This window comes from Strix uralensis, chromosome 5 (genome assembly GCF_047716275.1).
Source record: "Strix uralensis isolate ZFMK-TIS-50842 chromosome 5, bStrUra1, whole genome shotgun sequence".
NCBI lineage: Eukaryota > Metazoa > Chordata > Aves > Strigiformes > Strigidae > Strix > Strix uralensis.
Genome location: NC_133976.1, coordinates 67,921,089 through 67,942,398, shown reverse-complemented (window position 1 = coordinate 67,942,398; position 21,310 = coordinate 67,921,089). Strand labels below are relative to the sequence as shown.

General features: G+C 35.9%; 1 protein-coding gene across 28 annotated transcripts in view; it reads left to right on the top strand.

The window, feature by feature from the left end:
* The window catches only part of PLEKHA5 (pleckstrin homology domain containing A5), a 168,977-nt gene extending 150,640 nt beyond the window's left edge, over positions 1 to 18,337 (top strand). For 11 of the 28 annotated variants that reach the window (XM_074871488.1, XM_074871483.1, XM_074871479.1 and 8 more), the window contains 11 exons: positions 199 to 310; positions 563 to 609; positions 1,482 to 1,670; positions 2,206 to 2,323; positions 6,231 to 6,346; positions 7,666 to 7,875; positions 10,575 to 10,730; positions 12,035 to 12,162; positions 12,968 to 13,113; positions 14,310 to 14,394; positions 17,455 to 18,337. In XM_074871488.1, the coding sequence (XP_074727589.1) occupies positions 199 to 310; positions 563 to 609; positions 1,482 to 1,670; positions 2,206 to 2,323; positions 6,231 to 6,346; positions 7,666 to 7,875; positions 10,575 to 10,730; positions 12,035 to 12,162; positions 12,968 to 13,113; positions 14,310 to 14,394; positions 17,455 to 17,473 (1,326 nt within the window). In that variant the 3' untranslated portion in view covers positions 17,474 to 18,337. Of the gene's footprint in view, positions 1 to 198; positions 311 to 562; positions 610 to 1,481; positions 1,671 to 2,205; positions 2,324 to 6,230; positions 6,347 to 7,665; positions 7,876 to 10,574; positions 10,731 to 12,034; positions 12,163 to 12,967; positions 13,114 to 14,309; positions 14,415 to 17,454 lie in introns of all 28 variants that reach the window. The other 17 variants (XM_074871491.1, XM_074871492.1, XM_074871490.1 and 14 more) reach the window with 4 other exon arrangements.
* The last annotated feature ends 2,973 nt before the right edge of the window (positions 18,338 to 21,310 follow it).

Here is a 21,310-nt window from a genome sequence, read left to right as displayed (position 1 = left end):
GTTAATCTTACACTTTCTGTTTCTGACAATATTTGAATGTTTCACTTCTATGGGAGAGTGTCTGTCATTTCTGCATTTTATCTTCCTTCATTGGGAAAGGATATGCAGTGTAGTCTAAAGAAAGAAAAAGGTTTTCTGTTTTTTTCTGCTTGCAGCCTATTCTAATTTATTGGCTATATGCTGTTTATTTTCTGGCAGACTGAGTCAGCAGGGATACAGCGTGCTCAGATTCAGAAGGAACTGTGGAGAATTCAGGATGTCATGGAGGGTTTAAGTAAACACAAACAGCAAAGAAGCTCTTCAGAGGCAGGTAAACTGATTATTTTTTTCTCGTAGGAAGTGAGATTGTATCATACACATTTTGGAAGGATAAGTTCCGTAGTTGCTTTGTATGTCTGAAAAAATGGTACAATTGCTGAGAAAAAGAAGAAAGCGATTGTCTATTCTAAGTTGATGCTTTGTATATTTGATAGCAACAGGTTGTAGTTCATATTTTAAAAGCTGTTTATTGAAAACAATTTTTCTCTTTCTTTCTATGCCTTTCCCCACCCCTCCCAAACAGGCATCATGGGATCAAGGACATTTTCAGCTATTAAATATAAAAATGAGGTATGGTTTTAGCATATTTACCATTTTAGCATCACTGAATTTCTAATATACCTATGATAAAAATGAACATTATTATAATTGTTTGGGATGTCTGAAGGATGTATTCAGTATGTTTCTGTGAAAGTACTGCATTATGAATTAGTTTTAAAGACTGGTATCTCCACTAGTAATTCTAACACTTCCATTTGTTCTGTGTCTTTATATTCTCACCGGTATGTTTCTCTTTTCCATTTCTCACCTTTTCCTCTCCCTAGGCTCTTACCCTAGAAATATAAGCCCTGATTTATGGATTTGTTTTCTACCCACCGCACTTTTCATGGGAATGTGTCTATTCACATATTGAGCCTGGTTCTCAGATGGCCAGAGCACCCACAAGAACAGCTGAAACTGTGGGAGCTCCCAAATGTTCAATTCCTCTGAAAATCTGGCTAGAAGTTACAGTTTTAAAGGGACATTGTCATGGTTATCTGAAGTATATGCAATATATATACATCTGTCTTACAGAATTTTCTAAAAGTCAAAATTTATTTGAAAATCTTTAAGAAGATATTGAATTTAATTTTTAACGGATGATTCAAAGAATTCATACATGTCCAACAGAAAGTGCAGGTGTTAGAACTGAAAATCTTCATAAGCTGAATAATGAAGCTATTGAAGTATTTCTGTCTAGGTGGTAATAATAATATAAAAAGCAAACAAACAAACAAAAACAAATAAAGCTGTCTTGGGTTTTTTTTTTTAGTGTGACATTGTCCCTTTAATTCCAAAATATATAGCTGGTGTAGCTATGGTAATATATTTTTCTTTTTAAGTTATAAATAATTGTAACAGGTGTGCACATCTAAATAAGGTGACTATTCTACAATCTTTAGGAAGAGGAAGTAGTCCCACCTCGTCCTCCACTCCCTCGGTCCTATGACTTTACAGAGCATCCTCCCATAATCCCCCCTCTGCCCAGTGATAGCAGCTCCTTGATCTGTTATAGCAGGGGCCCAGTACATCTGCCAGAAGAAAAGAAGATTCACCAAGTTCAAGGATATCAGAGAAATGGATCTTACTGTGTAAGTGGCTTAAACTGCCACATTGTTCTTGAAGCATTCCCCTACCTTTGCACAGTCACCATTTTTATTTTGTCATCTGGCTACTTTTGTGTTATGTTTTTTACTTTTGTTTACTTAGTTTTATTTATAGCTCCATCATTTGCTCTTCACATTTTCCTGTCATGTATTCTGCGCATATATAAAATGTCTTAAGACTTAGATGCTTGTATCTGAGTAAATTTCAGAAAATTAGATTCCTCTACTCACAAGTTCTTATAAAACACTAGGCTCAGAATCAGTTTTTGCTGAAGCCTTACACAAGTTTGTTTCCTGAAAATGATTGAAAAGAAAAAAAAAAAACCCTCCGCATTTTTATGGCAATTTTTTTCTGTAATTTGTGAAAGTCTGCAAATGTTGTAGCTAACTACAAATAAATACTGCTGCAGTAGCACTTGAACAATGAGAGCAGAGTCATCACAAAATAACTGTTTTCAGTCTTAAGTTATAAATGTTTTTACAAAAATGCCTGTTTACCTCATAACTTCTTGTTCCTCAGGGTCCTGATTATAGACTTTATAAGAGTGAACCGGAGTTAACTACAGTAGCAGAAGTGGATGAGTCTAATGGTGAAGAAAAAACGGAACAGATATCAGAATCAGAATCTACTGCTAAAGGTTTGTCCCCAGGCATGGTGTTACAACCTTTCAGCCTTTTTCACAAGGAATACAAAGCTTTAACTGTGTTATAGAAGCTATATCATCTTTTATATTTTTGTAGCCTGTCCATTACTTCATATGATGAAACAGTTTCCACGATAAAATAATGATTTAATTATATGATGAGAAAGATTTCAGTCAATTACACTGCAGAAAAATCAAACATTATCCTCACCAACAACCCTGAAATCCTTATTGACACCATGTCTAATCACATCACTCACATTCCCCACACACCATTCCCTTGAACAATTACCCATTTTATGTTCTTGTCCTTGAACAATTATTCAGTTTTTGAATCAAGCTCCCGATGTTATGTCACTGGAACGTCCAAAAAGGCAGCACCACAGAATTTTCAGGCTCTCATAAGGCAGGGAAACAATGTCTTTTTCTTTTTTAATCTTGTAATTGTTGAATTGCCTTCTGTCCTCTGATATAATAGGAATAATGATCGTGACCTTTCAGTGTACAGACAATAAAGGTCTTTGCAATTGCTAAATGCTTTAGATTCTTCTCTTCATCTAGCTTCCATAAAAGCTACTAATTGCTTGGTAGAGTCTTTTACCAGGAAGTGCTTCTCAATTCTGTTTGTTAAAACACACAGAATAGTTTGTTAAAGGTGACTTCAGGAAAAGCAGCTTGGACACCTCCCAAGAATCATATTAAGAGCTTTTTAAAAAAGTAACTAAACCTACCGGTTTTTTTTACTGTAACAGTTGAAATTTCCAGTGCCGGCAAGATCACTGCCTTCTGTTCTGGTAGTTTGACTAAGCATGTACATAGCAGGCTGGTGCAACACTGCCAGAATTTGACCAAGAACTATGATCATCTAAGGATATTATTTTCATCATACCATGGTAATGGTGGTTTTTAAAACTAAGGTTAGCATACAGTTTGAGTGTAAACAGTGTGAATGGCCCTATGATATAATTAAGCTTGCATTTACCAGACAATTAGTCAATTCAGATTCACTATGGTATTTGCTGAGGTATACGTTCACTTAAACTAGATATTAAATTTCTTTTAACTTGGTGGTGAAAATGCAAAGTTTAATCTGAGATTTGCTAATCATCAACCACCTAACTTGAGGAAAATGCCTTTCTGACAACATGCCTAGGTTTTATTGACCTGTGGTGTTCCAGATTATTTATAGTAATTTATGACAAGAGGGAAAGTAATTATCAAGACAATATAAGAAAGCCCATGCTGACTATATAAAGCAAACCAATACTTTTTGAGCACCCCAATCTGCTTTCTGTTGCCTTCTGTAAAGACAGAAGTAATTTTACTATGCCCACTTGTAGAAGAACAGTCCTCAGTAAAGGAAAGCAATAATAAAAATTCTTCTAATATAAATAATATTTAGGGGCATGGGAGAGAATAGTGTCAGTGGTAGCAAGCAGCGAGAGGTTTTCTATCTTCTTAAACAGCAGAGTGAAGTGGGTTTATTGTAGCTGTGTTTTATCATCCAGTCCACGCTTTTGAGCATGTGAATTTTTGAACAGATACTTCTTGTTCTGGGCATTCAATTATAATAATCCCCATGCAGTAGGAAAAATATAACCATTCCTGGTTGTTTGGTTTTTTTTATAGTGTGTATGCTGTTTCAACAAACATTTTTATGCTATTCTATCTTAACAGTTTATAAGCCAAAATGGAAACAAACTCAAAGGAAGCTCATCTCTGCAATTTTTCTTTCCTGCTGTTTTAAGAAATCATACTTAAATGATGTAGTTGCCTATTAAGGGTGGTTCTGAAAATTAGTAAATTTCAGAGGAAATTTAAAATTTTTTTCTAGTTCCTTATGCACATTACTGTACTAGACACTTCCCATGTCAGCCATTTCCCTCTCTGTTCAAATGTCAGAAATCAGAGAGAAATGTTGTATGTAAATATGTAAAGTAACCCTTACAGCTGTCTGCAAGCAGAGGAATATTTATGACCCGAGTGGTACATAAAGGTGACACAAAAGGAAAATGGACTTCTGCTGTTTTATCCTTTTTATGTCTAAAGGAGACCCAAGCTGTTGCTTTATATTTTTTGTTTTGAATAATGGATTTGGCATTCGGATATCTCCAGACTATTTTGTCAGCCTATCAAAACAATTTGGAGAAAGAGTTGAGCCTTCACTGAGTCAATATATCGTCTAAAATCTGTGCAACTTCAGGAAAAACAAGGAGAAATAATTTGACTATCAAAGAAGACATTATATCTATTTTTTTAGGCAAAATCAGGAAGGAAAAATTATTTTTAGTAGTTTGATTTCCTGCATGTATCGAGAAGCAAAAATGAAGCATGTGTTATTTAATAATACTTGTATATTTTGGTAAGCTTTAACTTACTTCAGTTTTCTACCAGCTTAATTACACTTTGACAGGGCTTCTCTAAGTAGAAAAACTAGGGGTGGATACGAGAAAGTGAATGTAGTGGACATCAGGATATAGAGTAACTTCAGTTCCTGACCAGACAGAGCCTGGCTGCTGCAGTTCCCTGTCCCTAAGTACAGCGAGCTGCAAGGCTGAGGAGATAGTCCCACTATGCACAAGCACAGCCACAGCAGATAATGCAAGCAGGTTTGAGACTGGTGCTGTTACAGGCACCACATAAATGAGACCAGCACTCGCATGAAAGTAGAACAATGCAAACAGGATGATCCTATTCTCACTCGCTAGCTAACCAGACTCAAGGTGTGCTAGCTGCTCTCATACACATATAGACATGAGCACACATGTGTGTCCACACACAAATGAATCTCTCCAAGGGCTGGCCAGACCTATGGTATCTTCATCCGTCAACTTTCAGTACCTCTGGCCTCTCCAGTGTCTGAATCTTAGACTTAAGGTCTCTTGGACAGCTGGCTCCCACACCTTGTATTCTGCTTGCCATCTAGTCTTGTCTTGAGTTTGTCAGCATCTCACAGACGGAAGGTTCCCCCTGGTAGCAGGTCCAGACCTATGGTCCCTCCAGTAGCTAAATCACAGACCTGCAGTTTTTCTCGTGTTTGGCCCCTAGACCTGTGATCTCTCTGTAGCTGTCTCCTACTCACAAGTGAGCCTGCCTTGAAGATCGCTAGCATCTCCCACACTCATACACAGAAGGGAAAGCATGTTCACATGGAAAATACTTAAGAGTAAAGTTTAATAAGAAGATAGGACAGACTGCAATGCTAAGGCATGGGGCTTGTTCAGACAAGCATACTGACAAATGACTTGTTTATGAAAAATTGGCCCCTTTAATCCCCCTCCTCTCTCTTGCCCCATGCCTGTTCTTTCCCATCTGCCTTGCCCCATCCCTTTCACAGCTTTTGTTTCCTCCCAAATAAACAACCTACCCATAATTACGTTTTCTCCATTGGTCCTACTTTTGCTAAATTTTCTATCTTTGACATCATTTTCTAGGTAAGCTTGTCTGTAACTGGTAGCACTGATACAGCTACCTAGGCACTCTGCTGGCCTTTCAAACTCTCTTCCACAAAAAGTCCCCAGTATGGCTGTCCAATTAGCAGTGAAGTTTGGCCATCTTTCATGTATTTCCCCCTTAACCATCTGTGAAATCTAGCCATTCCACATGGCACTATCTAACTTTTGTCTGTTTCTTACAGATAAAATTTTTATGTTTATACTTTATGTCCAGCAATTTCTTGTGCCATGTGCAGTAGTTTCCCATGTTCTATTCAGTTAGCCAAACCTCAGGCCAGGGGCTAGTCATCTGCTTGTGTACCTTGACAGACATGATAGGCTTTAAGATCTTTGCTGTCTTTTGAAGAATAGTTTTCAAGGCTGACAACGTGTCTTTTCTAGAAAACAATAAACTGTTTTGGCAATGTTTCGCATAGTGCTTACTATATTGCTTTACTCTTTCGCAGGCTCACATTTTCCTGTTGGAGTTGTACCACCCAGAACCAAATCACCAACACCAGAGTCTTCAACAATAGCATCCTATGTCACTTTGAGGAAGAATAAGAAGATAGATTTAAGAACGGTACTTTAAAATAACCTTTGAGTATTGATGGATAGTGATGTGTTCATTTCTAATTTTAATTTCTGTAGTTACTTCAAAAGTTGTAATTAGATTTTTGATCTTCTTTATAAAAACTTCACTGTTATAAAGATATACTAGGTTAATGGAGACAGCTGTAGAAAGAATGACAGAGTTATAAAGGTCATGTATGTTAAACTGCACAGAGATTTCACTACACAAACTGGGCAAGAACTACATGGTAATGATAAATCTACTAAGCTACTGAAGTTCACACTTAAGATGCTTCCTCTCCTTTCAACTCGGGTTAAAACTTTTGAAGGATTTGTGTTTGGTTTCTGGGACAATTTAACAGCCCTTGGATAACAAATACTGTTTTTTGTTTATTTCATTACTAAAATGATTTGCAAAATACCTAAAGCAGCCAGAAAATAAAGATACAGTAAGCAATGTGTTGGTAATAAGCCTGGAATTTCAGATTAGAGAGTAGTCTCTGGGTTGAAGATGGATATTTACATTTAGTTCATGCAAAAGGGAGGAAAACTTTTGCCACAGTTACAGCATGAACAGAAGAGGAGAAGTTGTAGGAAGAATGGTAGAGGAGAGAGAAACTCACAGGATGTTGACTGGAGAAAGAATACCACTTTTCAGAAGTGAAATCAGTTACTGTGAATGTGCTGAATGCAGCTGATTAGCCCAAAGTAAACTTTTTTTCTATCATACAAAGTACAAATCTATCTGAAAAGTCAGGGAATTTCAAGAACAGAGAAGGTAAAGTAGTGGTTGTTACTTTGGGAATAATATAACACTTAGAATTACAGATTTTTAGGTGGTGATAAATTGCCTTTGTTTCAGCCTGCATTTACTGTTAAATGATGTCCAGCTGTAGTTTTTCTTGAAATAAGAAAGCAGAAGTCACTATTAGATCAACTGGTATAAATGTCCTGGATCATTAAATTTTGATTATGTTTCTGTCTCAGTCACATAACTTGTGTTGGCCTGTTGTTTAACATCTGATAAATTGTTTAAACTTGATAAGATGGCATTAAGAGAGCATCTACCCATTCTCTTAATGTTTATCATTAATGGTGGTAATTTAACTATTCAAAAAAACAAATTATTCCTTCCTTTTGAGTTTTGGTTTTCATTTATTAATAATTGGTTCTTGTGCTTTCTTCATGTACATAGGAGATCTTTACTTGCCCCCTGTTTTTCTGCTTTTTAGTAAATTAGGTGATCTTTACTGATAAGCTAAACGGTTTAGAATCTTGCTCTTTTAAAACAAATATGTAGATATATATATATACATACTTTCATTTAAGGAAAGACCAAGAAGTGCAGTGGAGCAGCTGTGTCTTGCAGAAAGCACACGGCCTCGAATGACTTTGGAGGAACAGATGGAAAGAATAAAGAGACACCAACAAGCTTGCCTGAGAGAGAAGAGAAAAGGACTCAATATTATTGGCATTTCAGACCAGTCTCCTTCACAGAGTCTGTCGTTTGTCAGAGATAATCCATTCAAATTGGCACAGGTGGGTCCTACATTATTGAAAAACATTAATGTGTCCAATTAAAAAAAAAAGTTACAAAATTGTTCTTTTTCCAAAATCAGATGATACTATAGGTGTCTGTTTGAGACTGCTGGTGTAGAGTAACAGTCACTGTTCTCTGCCACACACAAGAGAAAGGGAGAAGACAATCTTCATGCTTATACCTAATGATAGTAGAAGTCACTTCTATGTCTTTTTGGAAAATAAGTAGTTCAAAATCTACATATGTTTGATTATGCATTGTGATGTTTGTTAACAGCCTTTTTTGTCAAATTCAGAAAACAACATGAAATTATGACTAAAAGCAGTGTCAGGGAGAATCATGATTCAGTTGGTGTATAAATTATGAAGATTTTTCTTCCATGTAATATATTCGAACATCTGTAACATTTTTAGGTAGGAATGTATATTTATGATCATAGCTTTTAGCTGGTGCTCTATTGCTGTGGTTTTTGAGCCCATAAATACATAAAAATAGAACCTTCACTTTTGTTTTCACTCATTCTTAAACAATTAAGGCAAAGAAGTGACTTTATTAAATGGTTAAGGGTGGGGAGAGAGGAGCAAAATATAACTGCTTGTCATTAACCAGGAAATACTATCCTGAATATACATCTGGGGGGAAAAAAAACAACAAACAAGACAAACCCAACTAACAAACAAAAAACCCCCCATCAAGACAAAAATATCAAGTAGATTCAGGGTAGTGGGTATTAGCCTACTACTTTTTAAATGTTAAGAATTAGTTGTCTTTTTCAATAGCTTAATGGAGTTATCTTTTTTAATTTTTTTTTATTTTCTGGCATATTTTTTTTCCTCAGACCACACTGGTTTTGATTTTTTTTTTTTTTTTTTACACTGACATGGAAATGTTTTGTACACATTTTAACATTGGATTTTCCAAAATCAGATTAAATGCATTGCGCTGTTAAGAAGTCACATACTTCCAAATAAGTTTTAGGTTTGTTTAATTTTTTTTTCCTCTGAGCATGCTAAACTGCCTTCAGAGGTATACAAAAATTACTTTTTCTTCAACAGCATTGGATCCCCAGAAGACACTGATTTCAAGTTTTGCCTTTGCGTTAGAGCATCTGTATTTGGGATGACATCATGAATGCTATATATGAAGGGGGCTCCTACAAATATTTTTGTGATTAACGCTGCCTTTCTCAAGAAGAGGATGTGCAAAGCAGAGCTTTGCAGATGTTTCTTTTCATAGTTTTTACAGAGGTGTTTGAGCTTTACCACCTTCCTTTGGTATCATTTCATACCCTAAGGTGAGGAAACTGCAGTCATGTATGTGTCATACCTGGTTAGCAGGCACACTGGTAGCAGAGTAGGGGAAGTGGCCAAACCCTCTGTGCCATCAATACTTGCTCTACAGAATTCAAAAGAATTTTGTTCACGTCAACGTGTTCTGCAGTCTTCTGTGTGAAATCAATACCATGTGGATGAGATAAGAAATTTCTAGAATAAGTGAGAATGTGCCTGAATTGAATATTTAGCTAGTGGTCCATGCTACAAAATCACTTCTTTTATCACAGCTTTAATTCTTCCAGAATGGTATTTGGCAAAAAGCCACAAGATGAGGTATTACACTGTAGTAATAGCTCTTATTTTTAAAAGCATAGTTCCTATGCCTATTGATTTTTATACAGAAAAATAGTGCAATGACATTAACTGCTGGAAGTCTTTTCAACTGGCATTTGGTTATTTAAGAATTGGAGGAAAAAAAAGGATTTTATAAACAACCTACAGTGTAATTTTTAAGGGATTACCAAAATACAAAAGGAAGTTGCTTCACAATTGTTATTGTTTGGGACAAGTGTATGATATGGGTGCATACTTTACTTAGGAAAGTAGAGAGATTGATTTTTGAAGTGACTTACATGGAATTTCCTCTTAACAGAGTGCATGTGCTAAATTACAGGAATTCAGCCACAAGATTTACTACTTCCAAGGCTCCTGTTTTTCTCAGCCCTAGTACTTAGTTTGATAAGACATACGAACCTCACTTTGGTTTGGTTTGCTACTCCTCCAACATAATGTTTGCAGTTCACAATGTTAAGTGACTTCTACCATCCTTCCTCAAAATTTTTATGTAAAATTCTCTGTGCAATGGATTTTTTTTTTTTTTTTTAAGGAGTAAGTAATATCCTCTGGCGTTATCAGATGCTATGTTGTCCTCTGTTAAATCAGTTAACAGCATAGGCTTGGAAGATACCCAACATAGTTGGAGAACATGCACAATGGTACACTGTGAGTTTTGTACTGAGAGCAGATTTGTATCCATCTTTTTTTAACCAGAAAAAGCTATTTTTAAAAAAATCAGTGCCTATGAATGCAAATAAGAATGCTACTAAGCATGTGTGTGACTGAGCTAAATTTGAATAATATTTCAGAAGATAAAGGTGACTAATAGAAATGCTGGAGATCAGAGTGGGCAGAAAGTACAATAGCCTTAGAGAGGAAAAAAAATGTTAGGCTGAACTGTTTTGAAAGGTACAAAAATGAGAACGTTTTAAGTCCTTAACAATTTCCATTTTCCTTATTGCAAAGTGGTATCCTTAAGGTTTTTTAAAATATTTTTTTTTTATCACAGTCAGAGGACAGCACAAGACACAGAACTGAGACTGATAACTTTTGTAAGAATATATCTATGTATCAATTGTGTTCCACAGAATCAGAAAAAGGATGATACTGTATCAAGTAACATGAAGGAATTAGAGAGCACCAGTAAAGAAAATAATCTGAAACAAAATAATGAAAGCCCTGGAGAAGAAATAGTGCATCTAAAACATGGAGGACAAGCACATAATTCATGTTTTACTAAAGAGGTACTAAACTGTCCCTTGTTGAACTATTCATCAGCCTGTCTTGCAGTAGAAAAATATTTGAGCCACAGACAGCAGAGTATGGGAAATTGAGCCAGTTCCCTTTGCTTGGAAGATTAAGACAGCTTTTTGGATGTAACAAATACTCTATAGAGAAGCACAAAATTGTATCAGATCTGTCTGTAGCTGAGATACTTGAATTTTCTTGTACATGGTCTTCCTAAATTTCATTTTACTGAACTTTATCTGTTACTATCTTGATTGATTGGAAAAATAGAAAATTATGACCTTTACTTCTTCGGAAACAAAACCGATACTAAGCATCTTTAAATAATAATCATTGATCTGTTCATTGCTTAGGATATCCCACTGTAGTTTTTGACAGTAATTTAAAATACACCTGACTTTTTTGTTTGGTTGACTGTAGTGTATCAAATAGTTTATAGGAAGCAGAATAAAGTTGACACAACAATTTATACATGGAAGTAAGTAGTAACTGTGGTTTGTGGTATTTGGTCACTGAATTGATTTCTGTCTTGAATAGCCTCAAACTCATTTGGCAGTGAGTTACCTTGGTGTTTCTTGTACTAAATGCCCTGAACACTCGGCAAAACCAGACTGACTGTGGAGATTGTTTCTACATAATCATATCCTGCTTACAGTTTAATATTTTTTAAAATCTTGTGTAGAGGGGATTTTTCTGCTTTTCTATCCATATTCTTTAATTAATTATCCTTTGCTTTTCCTTTTCCTCACTCATTTTTCATTTTGTTTTCCTGGTTTATATTTAGCTTTTTTAAACATATGTCTGATGGAGAATGGTATAAAATCAAATAATTAACCTATGTTGTTATTGTGTAAAAACACTTTCTATTAAGAGTCTGTTGATTTGTTAAGTATGCAAATCTTTTAAAAGAAAATACACTTATATTGGTTATATCTAATGAGACCTTTAAGAGCAGTGTTCAGGCTTATCAGCAATATATTCCAGTAGCTGGAATCTCTGTTGGCATTGTGAATAGGGAGAGCATGAAAAAAATAGTCAGGCTGCAATATAAAGAGTTCAGATAAGTTCTGGAAGTTATTAAGACAAGCGCTGCCCATTGGCTCTGGTATAAGTTTCAGGATAACTCTATTAACCTGAATGGTATTGATAAAAATTTCTTAAGTTATGTAATTCTGAGTTACTAAGTATACATGATGGCAGAATTTGTCTGTTAATAAAACTGTTTCCTGATACTGTATTTCTTATCTGCCACTTAGTGTGTATTACAGCTTTTTGTTTCATGATTTCAATTTTTTTACAGCTGACAAAAACTGATGATCTTTTATCAGATGCACATGTTGTATCTGACTCAAAAGAAGTGAGTAATGAAGAGAAAGCAGAAAAGGAAAAGAAAAATAAATTGGAAGAAACACATGATGGTGATATAAGGTAAAAATAAAACAAGATGTTCAGAGACTATTTTAAACTTGCACATTGTATTTATTAGCTGAACGGACCATGCAACTAATGAAATACTGCCATAAATACTTACAAGGTATATTTATATGTTTTTGAGTGGTTTACATACAGAGAAATCTAGTGAGAAACCTAACCACTGTAGGGGTTCAGTTAGAGGTGATGAGTTGGTGGGGGAAGCAATGTTTGTTTTCAAGTATTGCCCCAGTTATAAACAAAATCTGTTCATAAGCCTTGCTTTGGGATACAAAATGTCAGTTCAAACTGTTTATTATGAAAGCTTCAGCCAGGGCTTCCATAGCAAGCTCTTTACTGCAGATATTTAGGAGCAAACTAAACAGCTTATTCTGTATCTCCTGCTTTAACTTTTACTTGACTATTTTGGAGCGCTGCAGAATTAGAGGAATATTGTGTCTTGGATGTTTCTCTTTAAGGATTCATAACTTTAGTCTAAGTTGCACTGCAGATCCTAAGTGAGTTCTTACATGAGGTCATAACTTGCTCACAGCACCCTTCAGCAAAATAGATATCAGGCAGTAGGAAACTTAACTGCATGAGTATGTAAAAGAAAGGAATTCAGTTCCTAGTACCTTTTTTAAGACTAACTTTACAAGATAGAAGGGTTTCAAACTACGTGCTTAATTTATATTACACAAACTTGCAAGATGCAACTTTTTTCTATTAACAGAAGAAAAGTAAATTATAACTCCTATACTTAGCGGTTAACACCTGAAATGAAGTTAGAGTGAGTTCTAAATGCTGTGTTTTTTTTAACCAGCTTGCAGAGTGTGACCACAGTTACAAACCACAAACCCAAAGGCAGTTCAGAAGAAAGTGAAGTAGTTAGTGTTCAAGAACAAGAAGGGATTATGTCTTCATTTGAATTAGCAACACAGTCTTCAAAAGGAAATCAGGCAACAGCAGGTACGGAGAAGTTTGACTGAAGCACAATTTGCACAGTACATATGTAAAACTTTATTTCATTTTGATTATGTCTTTTGATGGTCCAAAACACTTGTGAATTGAAAGTGCTGAGCTAGTCTAGATATCAAGTGTATGGTTTTATAACGTAAAGAAAAATAATTTCCCAGTGGGTAACTACAGAAATTCCATTTTTCTGAGGTTTTAACATAGATTTTATGGTTGCATTTAATTCAGGGAATTAAATAACTGTTGCCAGAAATTGTGTCATACTGTAGTTATTGGTTGGAGCACATCCTTCCCTATTCATCTTGTAGAACAGCATCTCAATCCTAAATATGTATAGATTATTTACCCTTACGTCCTTGCTAATGGATGGCCTCAGGTGTGCCCAAGATTGAGGAACCCTTGAGAGTTTCCAATATATCTAGTAGATTTTGAACTAGCAAGTAAAAAACAGCAGTTTGGTCATGTTTTCAGGAGTAATAAAAGAAGAAAAAACAGACACTAGATCACTTGTAAAATGACTGGTGGTGTGCTACTTTGCAAGAAGAGGAGGCTGGAATAAAGCAAAATTGTTTGCAAAGAGAAAAAAAAAAGAGGCAAGGGTGTAGGGGAGGAGGAAGGACGAAGATGGAATTTAAGACATTATTAGGATATTTGGTGATGCAAATGGTTAAGTAAGCCAAATTGTTCAATTCATGGCTATAAAAGGTGACCTGGACCTTTGTAGTGCAGTCAGCAGTCCTTTCTGTGACTTGATAATCAAAACCAGAACTTGTAAATACATTTTATAGTGCTCAGCAGAATAAAAAATGCTTAGTTAATCTGAGCCAGGATATAAAGGTGGGTCTGGGAGTATTCAGACTAGTTAAATTTTGCTTTTTTTCCCCCCCCCCTCCCTCTTGGCAGCATAAATAACACATCAGCATTCATGTGTCCATTGTTTGTTCCTTTGGTGTTCTACTGGTCATTTATAGGCCTGAGTAATGATCTTTCTTGAGAACAGCTATGCTCTGCCCTGAAGTTGGGCTTATTGTGCTGATCAGATTTTAAGTCTTCACTTGTGTAACTTTCATTTGGTTCTGCATATATTTATTATGGCTTGGAATGGTGATTTTCAAGCTTATATTTATTATGGCTTGAAATCATGCTTTCTGTAACTTGTATTCTTATTTATCTTGCTGTATGACTCGCAGTGAAAAGTTTGCCTTCTTCACCAGAACCGTCATTGTCACCAGCTCCATCTACACAGACACAGCTCACAGAAGGATCACATTTCATGTGTGTATAGTTACAGAGAAGTACGTCTGGTTTTTTCCCCCACCCTTCCTGCCATTTTCCTAATATTTTTCTAAGTATTTGTGTTCTATTTTTTTTTTTCCAAGAAGCATCTGTAGACAATACTTGGCAAGACAAAGTTATCTGCAATGTTGAATATAAACTAACAAGAAAACAAAACAAATACATGTATTGATTTGCCTGCAAGTAATGTATTCTCTATCCAAGTACAAAGAGAGAGGACTAATTGGTTTATCAAGCACATTCTCCACAACTGGCAAGATAATAGCCCTTTGAATTACATGAGAGACCTGAGTTATTGCCAAACAGATACCCAGTTAAGGTACCAGCGTCAGTGCTCAGGTGCAAATGAATCTTGATGCTTCAGTCATGGTAACAGGCAACTAGAGCTAGATCTCAGTGATGCTAGAAGGGAATAATCTAATGACCCAAAGAGTTTATGGCTTAAGACATAGATGCCTGAGGCATGACAAACAGGAAGGCAAAAAATGAGGGTGGAAGAAATGTAACAATTACAAAACTTTTTTTTTTTTTTTTCTCTATAGAGATAGCCATACACAGCTACTCTTCCCTTGTCTTAGTAGGTGATTTCTTCTGGGAATCAAGTTAGAAAGCATGAGCTAGGCTAGATTTACATGTTCCTACCTGTACTGTTACCTACTTAATGAATAGAAATGTAAATACAAGTAAGCATATTTGTACAAGTGTTTAAAGAAACAAATAGGATACCAGTGTGAATGCTTCAGCACTTTACCAGCATTTAAATCAATCCGCATTTCTTTGTTGTCAGGCAGTGCTTGTTTAAATAAGCTTTCTACTAAAAGAATGACCTTTGTTTCAATGGTAATGCTAAATGCCATAGCTAATGTAACTTAAGAAAACTTTAAAATCAAGAAAACTTTAAAATTGAGATGTTTTCAGTCATTTAGCATGAGGAGATATGAAAATGCATTTTTTCATTAACTGTCCCAACCTCCATTGCCAATCTTTCATCTTAGCAAAATTAGACTACTTATTCATCACAGATACCTTTCATGTATGAACTATGGGCAGGAAACTATTTATATTCTTAAAAAAGGGGGGAAATTATTTTCATCTTTTTCTCCTTTTGAGAGAGTGGAAAATGCACTCTTCATATTCAGTACTGACACCTGTGTTGCTGGCTTCCTGATGGATGTGGTCTGTCATGATTAAATTTAGCTTGGACTTTCGTACTTTTATTCAAATGTTTTACTACAGAACTATTTAAAAAAGATAAATGGAACTATTCAGCTTTTCTGTAAATACTGATTTGTGTTAATGCTTTTCAGTTTCACTGTATAATTACACATGCATTTATCATGCATCTTCTTTTTGAATAGGACAAATGTTACCCCATCAACTCAGTTTCAGGTCAGTAGTGAAACTGAAACTGCACTGCTGAATTCTGTCCAGAGCCACAGCATGCCTGTCTGGAAAGGGGAAGCAACATATAACTTCACCAGAAATTTATTACCAATTGCATTAAATTGCTGTCAGCTCTTGTCATCAGCTCCAATGATCAGATCAGCAAATTCATTTGTTTTTCAGGATTTATGCTAAATACGAGACTAGCAAAAGTGAAGCACTCATATAGTGCGTTGAAACTTAATGCCCAAGCCTTGACAGCCCGCAGCGGGGTGTATCCTCATAGGCAGTACTGTAGCTGTAACATTTCTGTATTAAGTATGATTCTACAAATAGGCCTTAATTGCTTATGATACAATGGTGCATCTGGGATGGCACTTGTAAAACTAATGCTCTGCTTACACGTGCCTCACTATAATAAAGGAAGGATTCCAGAACTTAAAATAGACACCTTTTGGCTGTTTAGTATTTGAATTGAGTTGGAAAAAACATTGAACTATGTGCACATACATTCCACATTTCTTTGCTGCACTTGATGTCTCTGGCTGTTTCCTAGGACCTCCAAACAAATTCATGCCATGAGCTGGGCCTAGTATGCGTAGGAGATGTGTGAAGCATAGTCTGATTGCCTGTAGTATGTACTGCCCCTTGCCTTCCGGGGCTGTCGTTCCAGTATTCCAGTGCTTTGCACCTTGCTGAAAGATAGGGGTTTTTTAATGTGCGAGAACTCAGCGTCTCTCGGATGCAAGAAATCCTATGTGGCAGAGGGAACTTCAAAGCTGTGGGATCAGCTCTGTTCATATGCAACCAAATTTTTCAGGCAGCATCTGGAAAATGTATGGTAGATTTCAGAGAATAATGAGGTAATACCTATATTTGGCTTTTACAGTCAATTAGTAAAATGATACTCTTGGCACAGTGCCAGGGGAATTTGGCATAGGAAGTTGGTGGCACAGGATATTGTAGGACTAAGGGAAAACCCATTAACACAAAGCTACTTTCTTTGTCACAGGTCTTGCTTTGCAGAGACAAATCTGGATGTGTACTACTAACATTGTTACATTTTAAGCATTCCATCTACGCTGAGTAATGGAGGGATAATGAAATTTTATACAGCACCTGGATTCAAAGCTCGGAAACATTTTTGCTAACGAACTGTTAAAAACTATTTATAGAAGTCCTCTCAACAATTACCAAAATTTAGCAAGCTCTGGGTGGAGCACTTGAACTTCAGAACACCTTCCAGCTACGCTGCCATTACAGTGTAGCAACTGAGTAATACTGCATCCCTCTGCAAACCCTGTGTCATTTGTAAGAGCAATTAGGGTCTTTGCTATTATTACTGGGGTTTATGAAGAACATTTGGAGATGCCCATACACAACAGGATAAAACTCTCAGAGTAAACAGGCTTTCACACGAAAAAAGCTTGCTTCTGCTTCCTGCTATCAAAGTATCTTGACAGCAGTATTATTCATCAGGAAAATTGATTTTTGGAAACAACTGATTTCTAAAATACTTTATTATGTTCTACACCATTGATAATTACTGCTGGGATGAGGTCAGAACTTCCTTGCTGTGTTTAATCCCAGGAGTTGCTTTATACAATATTCTGTTGTTGCTAAAATAGAGTAACTTAATCTGTGTCTGTCTTTCAGCACTAATGGCTTCTGTTGAAACAATTCATGCCTGAGATGTATGGACCTGACCTATGAAAATACGAGAAGATATTGTACAGTATATTTTAAATCTATGAAATTCATAGTTCTGATGCTTTTGGCCACAGAGCATCATTTTATCACTTCCTGGAAAATGTTTATTCCAAGAGAGCTTTAAATGGCCCACATGTACACTCAACAACCTTCAGATTGTTCTCCTGATACCAGCTTGCTGCTATGATTTCTGTGCACATAAAATAAAGGCTCTTTTTAATGTGCAGCCTCCAGTCAGAACTTTATTTGATATTCTCCAGGATTTAATGTTCTTTTAATTATGGATCATATAAGTTTACTTTCTTGCTTCTCTTAGATGCATAACTCAGTTAATTTTACATATCACCACTAAACCTTGTTTTACACTTTTAAACACTACAATTTATTGTTTTAACATTTTATTTGTAAAATTTTTATATATATATATATACATATAGATATATTTAAAATGTGCCATTTTTATTATTGCTTAGTAAAATATGTCCCGTTTCTGCTGTAATTATTTCTTGGTCAGGTTGCAATGTCAGCAGTTACTGCCACACTTCTGTCAACATATACATTAATGTTAGTGGTTACTTTTTCTTAAATAAAATGGAGTGTAGGTATTTTGAGGTACTGGGCTTTTCCTTCGTTGGGTTAGGGTGTGTACAGCAATAAGCAGGTTTTCAATCCAGTACTTAGTTTGTGTACAAATGTAATTATGTTCATTGTGTATATATTATACAATGAGCACATACGATGTAAGTATAAGAAGCCACTTATTGTTCAAATACGAATGTTCATATCCCATTTCTTTTATATCATATTAAATAAATGTTGATGTTCTTAAGGACTTGTATGGTTAGTATTTCTTCTAGCAAGCAGATATCACACTGTGTTCCACCTTTTGATGTGGGGAATGCAACAATTCTTATCTCATTGGCAACATCACCTGTCAACCAGAGTAGCAGTGACAGACTCTTAAGAGATTCCAGTCTTCCTCTACAGGAAAGAATAAGGCTGCAACGCAGAACAAAAAGACAACCTGGGACTGAGATGCAAGAAATACAGGTTCAGCTCCTGACTCTCCCAGACTTGTATTGTGATGTTGGAATAATCACTTAGTCATTCTGTGCCTCCATTCCCTGCCTGTTTACTTGAGAGGTAATAGCCTGTCTTACTGGGGTGTGGTGAGTAGTAATTTAGTATTTGCAAATGTTGAATGCCACGTTCAGTGGAATTAAGGAGATAAGTATGATGATTCCTTGAGGCTTTGACATCTGCAAAGCATCTTCCAAAAACTGAAAGAAAACCTGAAATAATTTGTTAAGTGTCATCATACTACAGATGTTACTAGCTTCACTTTTCCATCTCACACAGCTGTCTGAATTTGCCTGAGACAAAAGAGGTTTAGAAAAGAATGATGAAAAACAAAAAGATTTAAGGGAAAGCTTTTGAATCTAGGATGAATAGCTAAGAAATCTTTTAAAAGTTCAGGCAACTGCTGTGTGCTTCAGTGCACATGTGTGCCATAAGTCGTAAGGCAAGTTTCATAAGACAACAACTGCCAGCTCCTGTTGTGCTTTTTTATCATACAAATCATATCCTGTTCAAGTTAATATTGCTGTACTAGAGACTCTATAATTCGTTGTGCTTTTCCATAGAGGGGTGCCTGAGATTGACACACACTTTGAAATTAACTCTTTGTCATTGCCCCCCTAAGTAGGGGTTTGTGTTCATTGTACTCTTCAGCCACTCCCAGCTCTGCTGCCAGTTCTTCCTAGGGCTCTTTGCCACAAAGACACAGACTGCACTGTCTGTCTACCTGTTGTTTTGCTATTTTCTTAGAAAAGGAAGAAATAGGAAACGGAATTTAGGAGCAGAGTTTGGAGGGTCATAGTCAAAGAGATGGCTGAAGCAAAGAAGATGAATCATGATGCAGGCAGACAGCATCCAGCTGAAAGTTTGACCAAAGAGCCTTTCTTCTTTTTTTTGGAACAGTAGCCCCAGATCAGTGTATCCTTCCATCCAAAACAGAGCGAAGAAGAGGAATGTTGTTTTGGTTTTTGGGTTTTTTTTATTGCTCAACCAGCTGAGGTTTAAGTTCAGTGGCATCGCTGAAACACCTGGGGCAAAGCAAATAGGACACACCCTGTTCTCTCCCTAACCCTTCTAGAGAGAGCTGTTCAGCTGTCAGGCTTTGCAATCTCTTTTTGTCCTTACTGCCAAGAAAAGAATTGCAACCAATAAAGGAAAGAATGACTAAGTGTTTTTTGGACATTTATAGATCTTGCCTGTGTTCAAAGCATTTGTCAGTTTGGTATATCTGCAAAGTACGTGCAGTTTATACTGAAGCTGGAGGAGGGTGGGAGAATTGGCAAGTTTTTGCTGGTATAACTGTTGGCAAAGACAGCAAATGTAAATGATGCAGGAATGTAGTAATGCTCATGGACTATAATTTCACTTCCTGTGGGCACTTGCAGCAAAGACTTACAGTTTCATTGGGTGCTCTATTTTTTTGTGTCTTATGGAAAAAATGTATGGCTTTGTGTTATCACAGAGCATCTACTGTCTCTTACCTCATCAGAATAACTCATCCTAGTGATCATACTCCTGAGATAGAAATATCAGAATACTGATATTGTCAGCCTTCAAAAATCTATTTTCAGTTTTTATCTAGGGTATTTTTGTATTTCTGACTGATTGCTTTATTGGCTATTACACTGACACTTGTGTATACGGAACGTGCTTTTTTTCAAAAGTAAGAGTCCTTAGGAATAATGCAACACATTCTCTACAGATGTTCATGCTTTTCAGAACCAATTACATCTATTTTTGTCTTTTGTTCACCATTTGCATTGTTCCATGACTACTAGAGAATGTGATTCTTTGAAGTCCCTTAATAAAGTGACATTACTCAAACAGTTATAGTTTGGTGTCTTGGCAGTTTTTGTATGTCGTGGACTGGCTCAAAGAGAAAGACCTCACCGGGCAGTTGAAATCCAAACCTTGTTTATATTATTATTGAGGGGAAAAAAGTAGTCTTCAGATAATATTTCCTTATAAATATGTCTGTCATAAAATGAATCCAATAAGGTTCTATTTTCAGGAAATTAGAAAAATTTTAAACAGTTCATTTCTATCTAAACCACTTTAATTGGACAGTCTGGGAAAGAATTGTTACCCACCCTACTGAATACACTAGATGTAGTAACCAGGAGTACATACATGAAAAATGTTAATTGATAACACAGTAATAGATATACTAAATTATCTAGTACTTGGACTGGTGGCTTAAATTATATCCTGGTTGAGTAAACCAGCTGAGTGGAAGATCTTTAATCAGTGGTGGTGCTGGATAACTCTTACCCGAAACTTTTTATTATATTGTAACAATAAGTTGTCTTTTTTTATTATTATTTTCTAATAAAACAAACCATAAATAGTACTCATTCAGATCTCAGTAGTGGTTTGTCATGTCTTTTCTGCACAGTACTTCTTTTTGTCCCTGTGATCCTAGATTTTACTATACTTATTTTCTTAAGTTATTCTAGGGTAGTTAATCTTATTTCAGTTTGAATTCTCAGTTGAAATGTTACTTTCTATCCTTTGGAAAGTTGACATTTAAATGGCAAATGAACAAATTGCCTATACCTGGCATTAATAATATATCTGAAACAACTTTTTTAAGGATGCACATGAAAATAAAGCAACATCTGGCCTTCATTTCTTCTAAAGAACATTATATATATTTGCTGTTACATCCTTGAAGCTGTTCAGCTTGTCCATATGGGAACACTGAGGAAGCTGCTACAAAATAAAA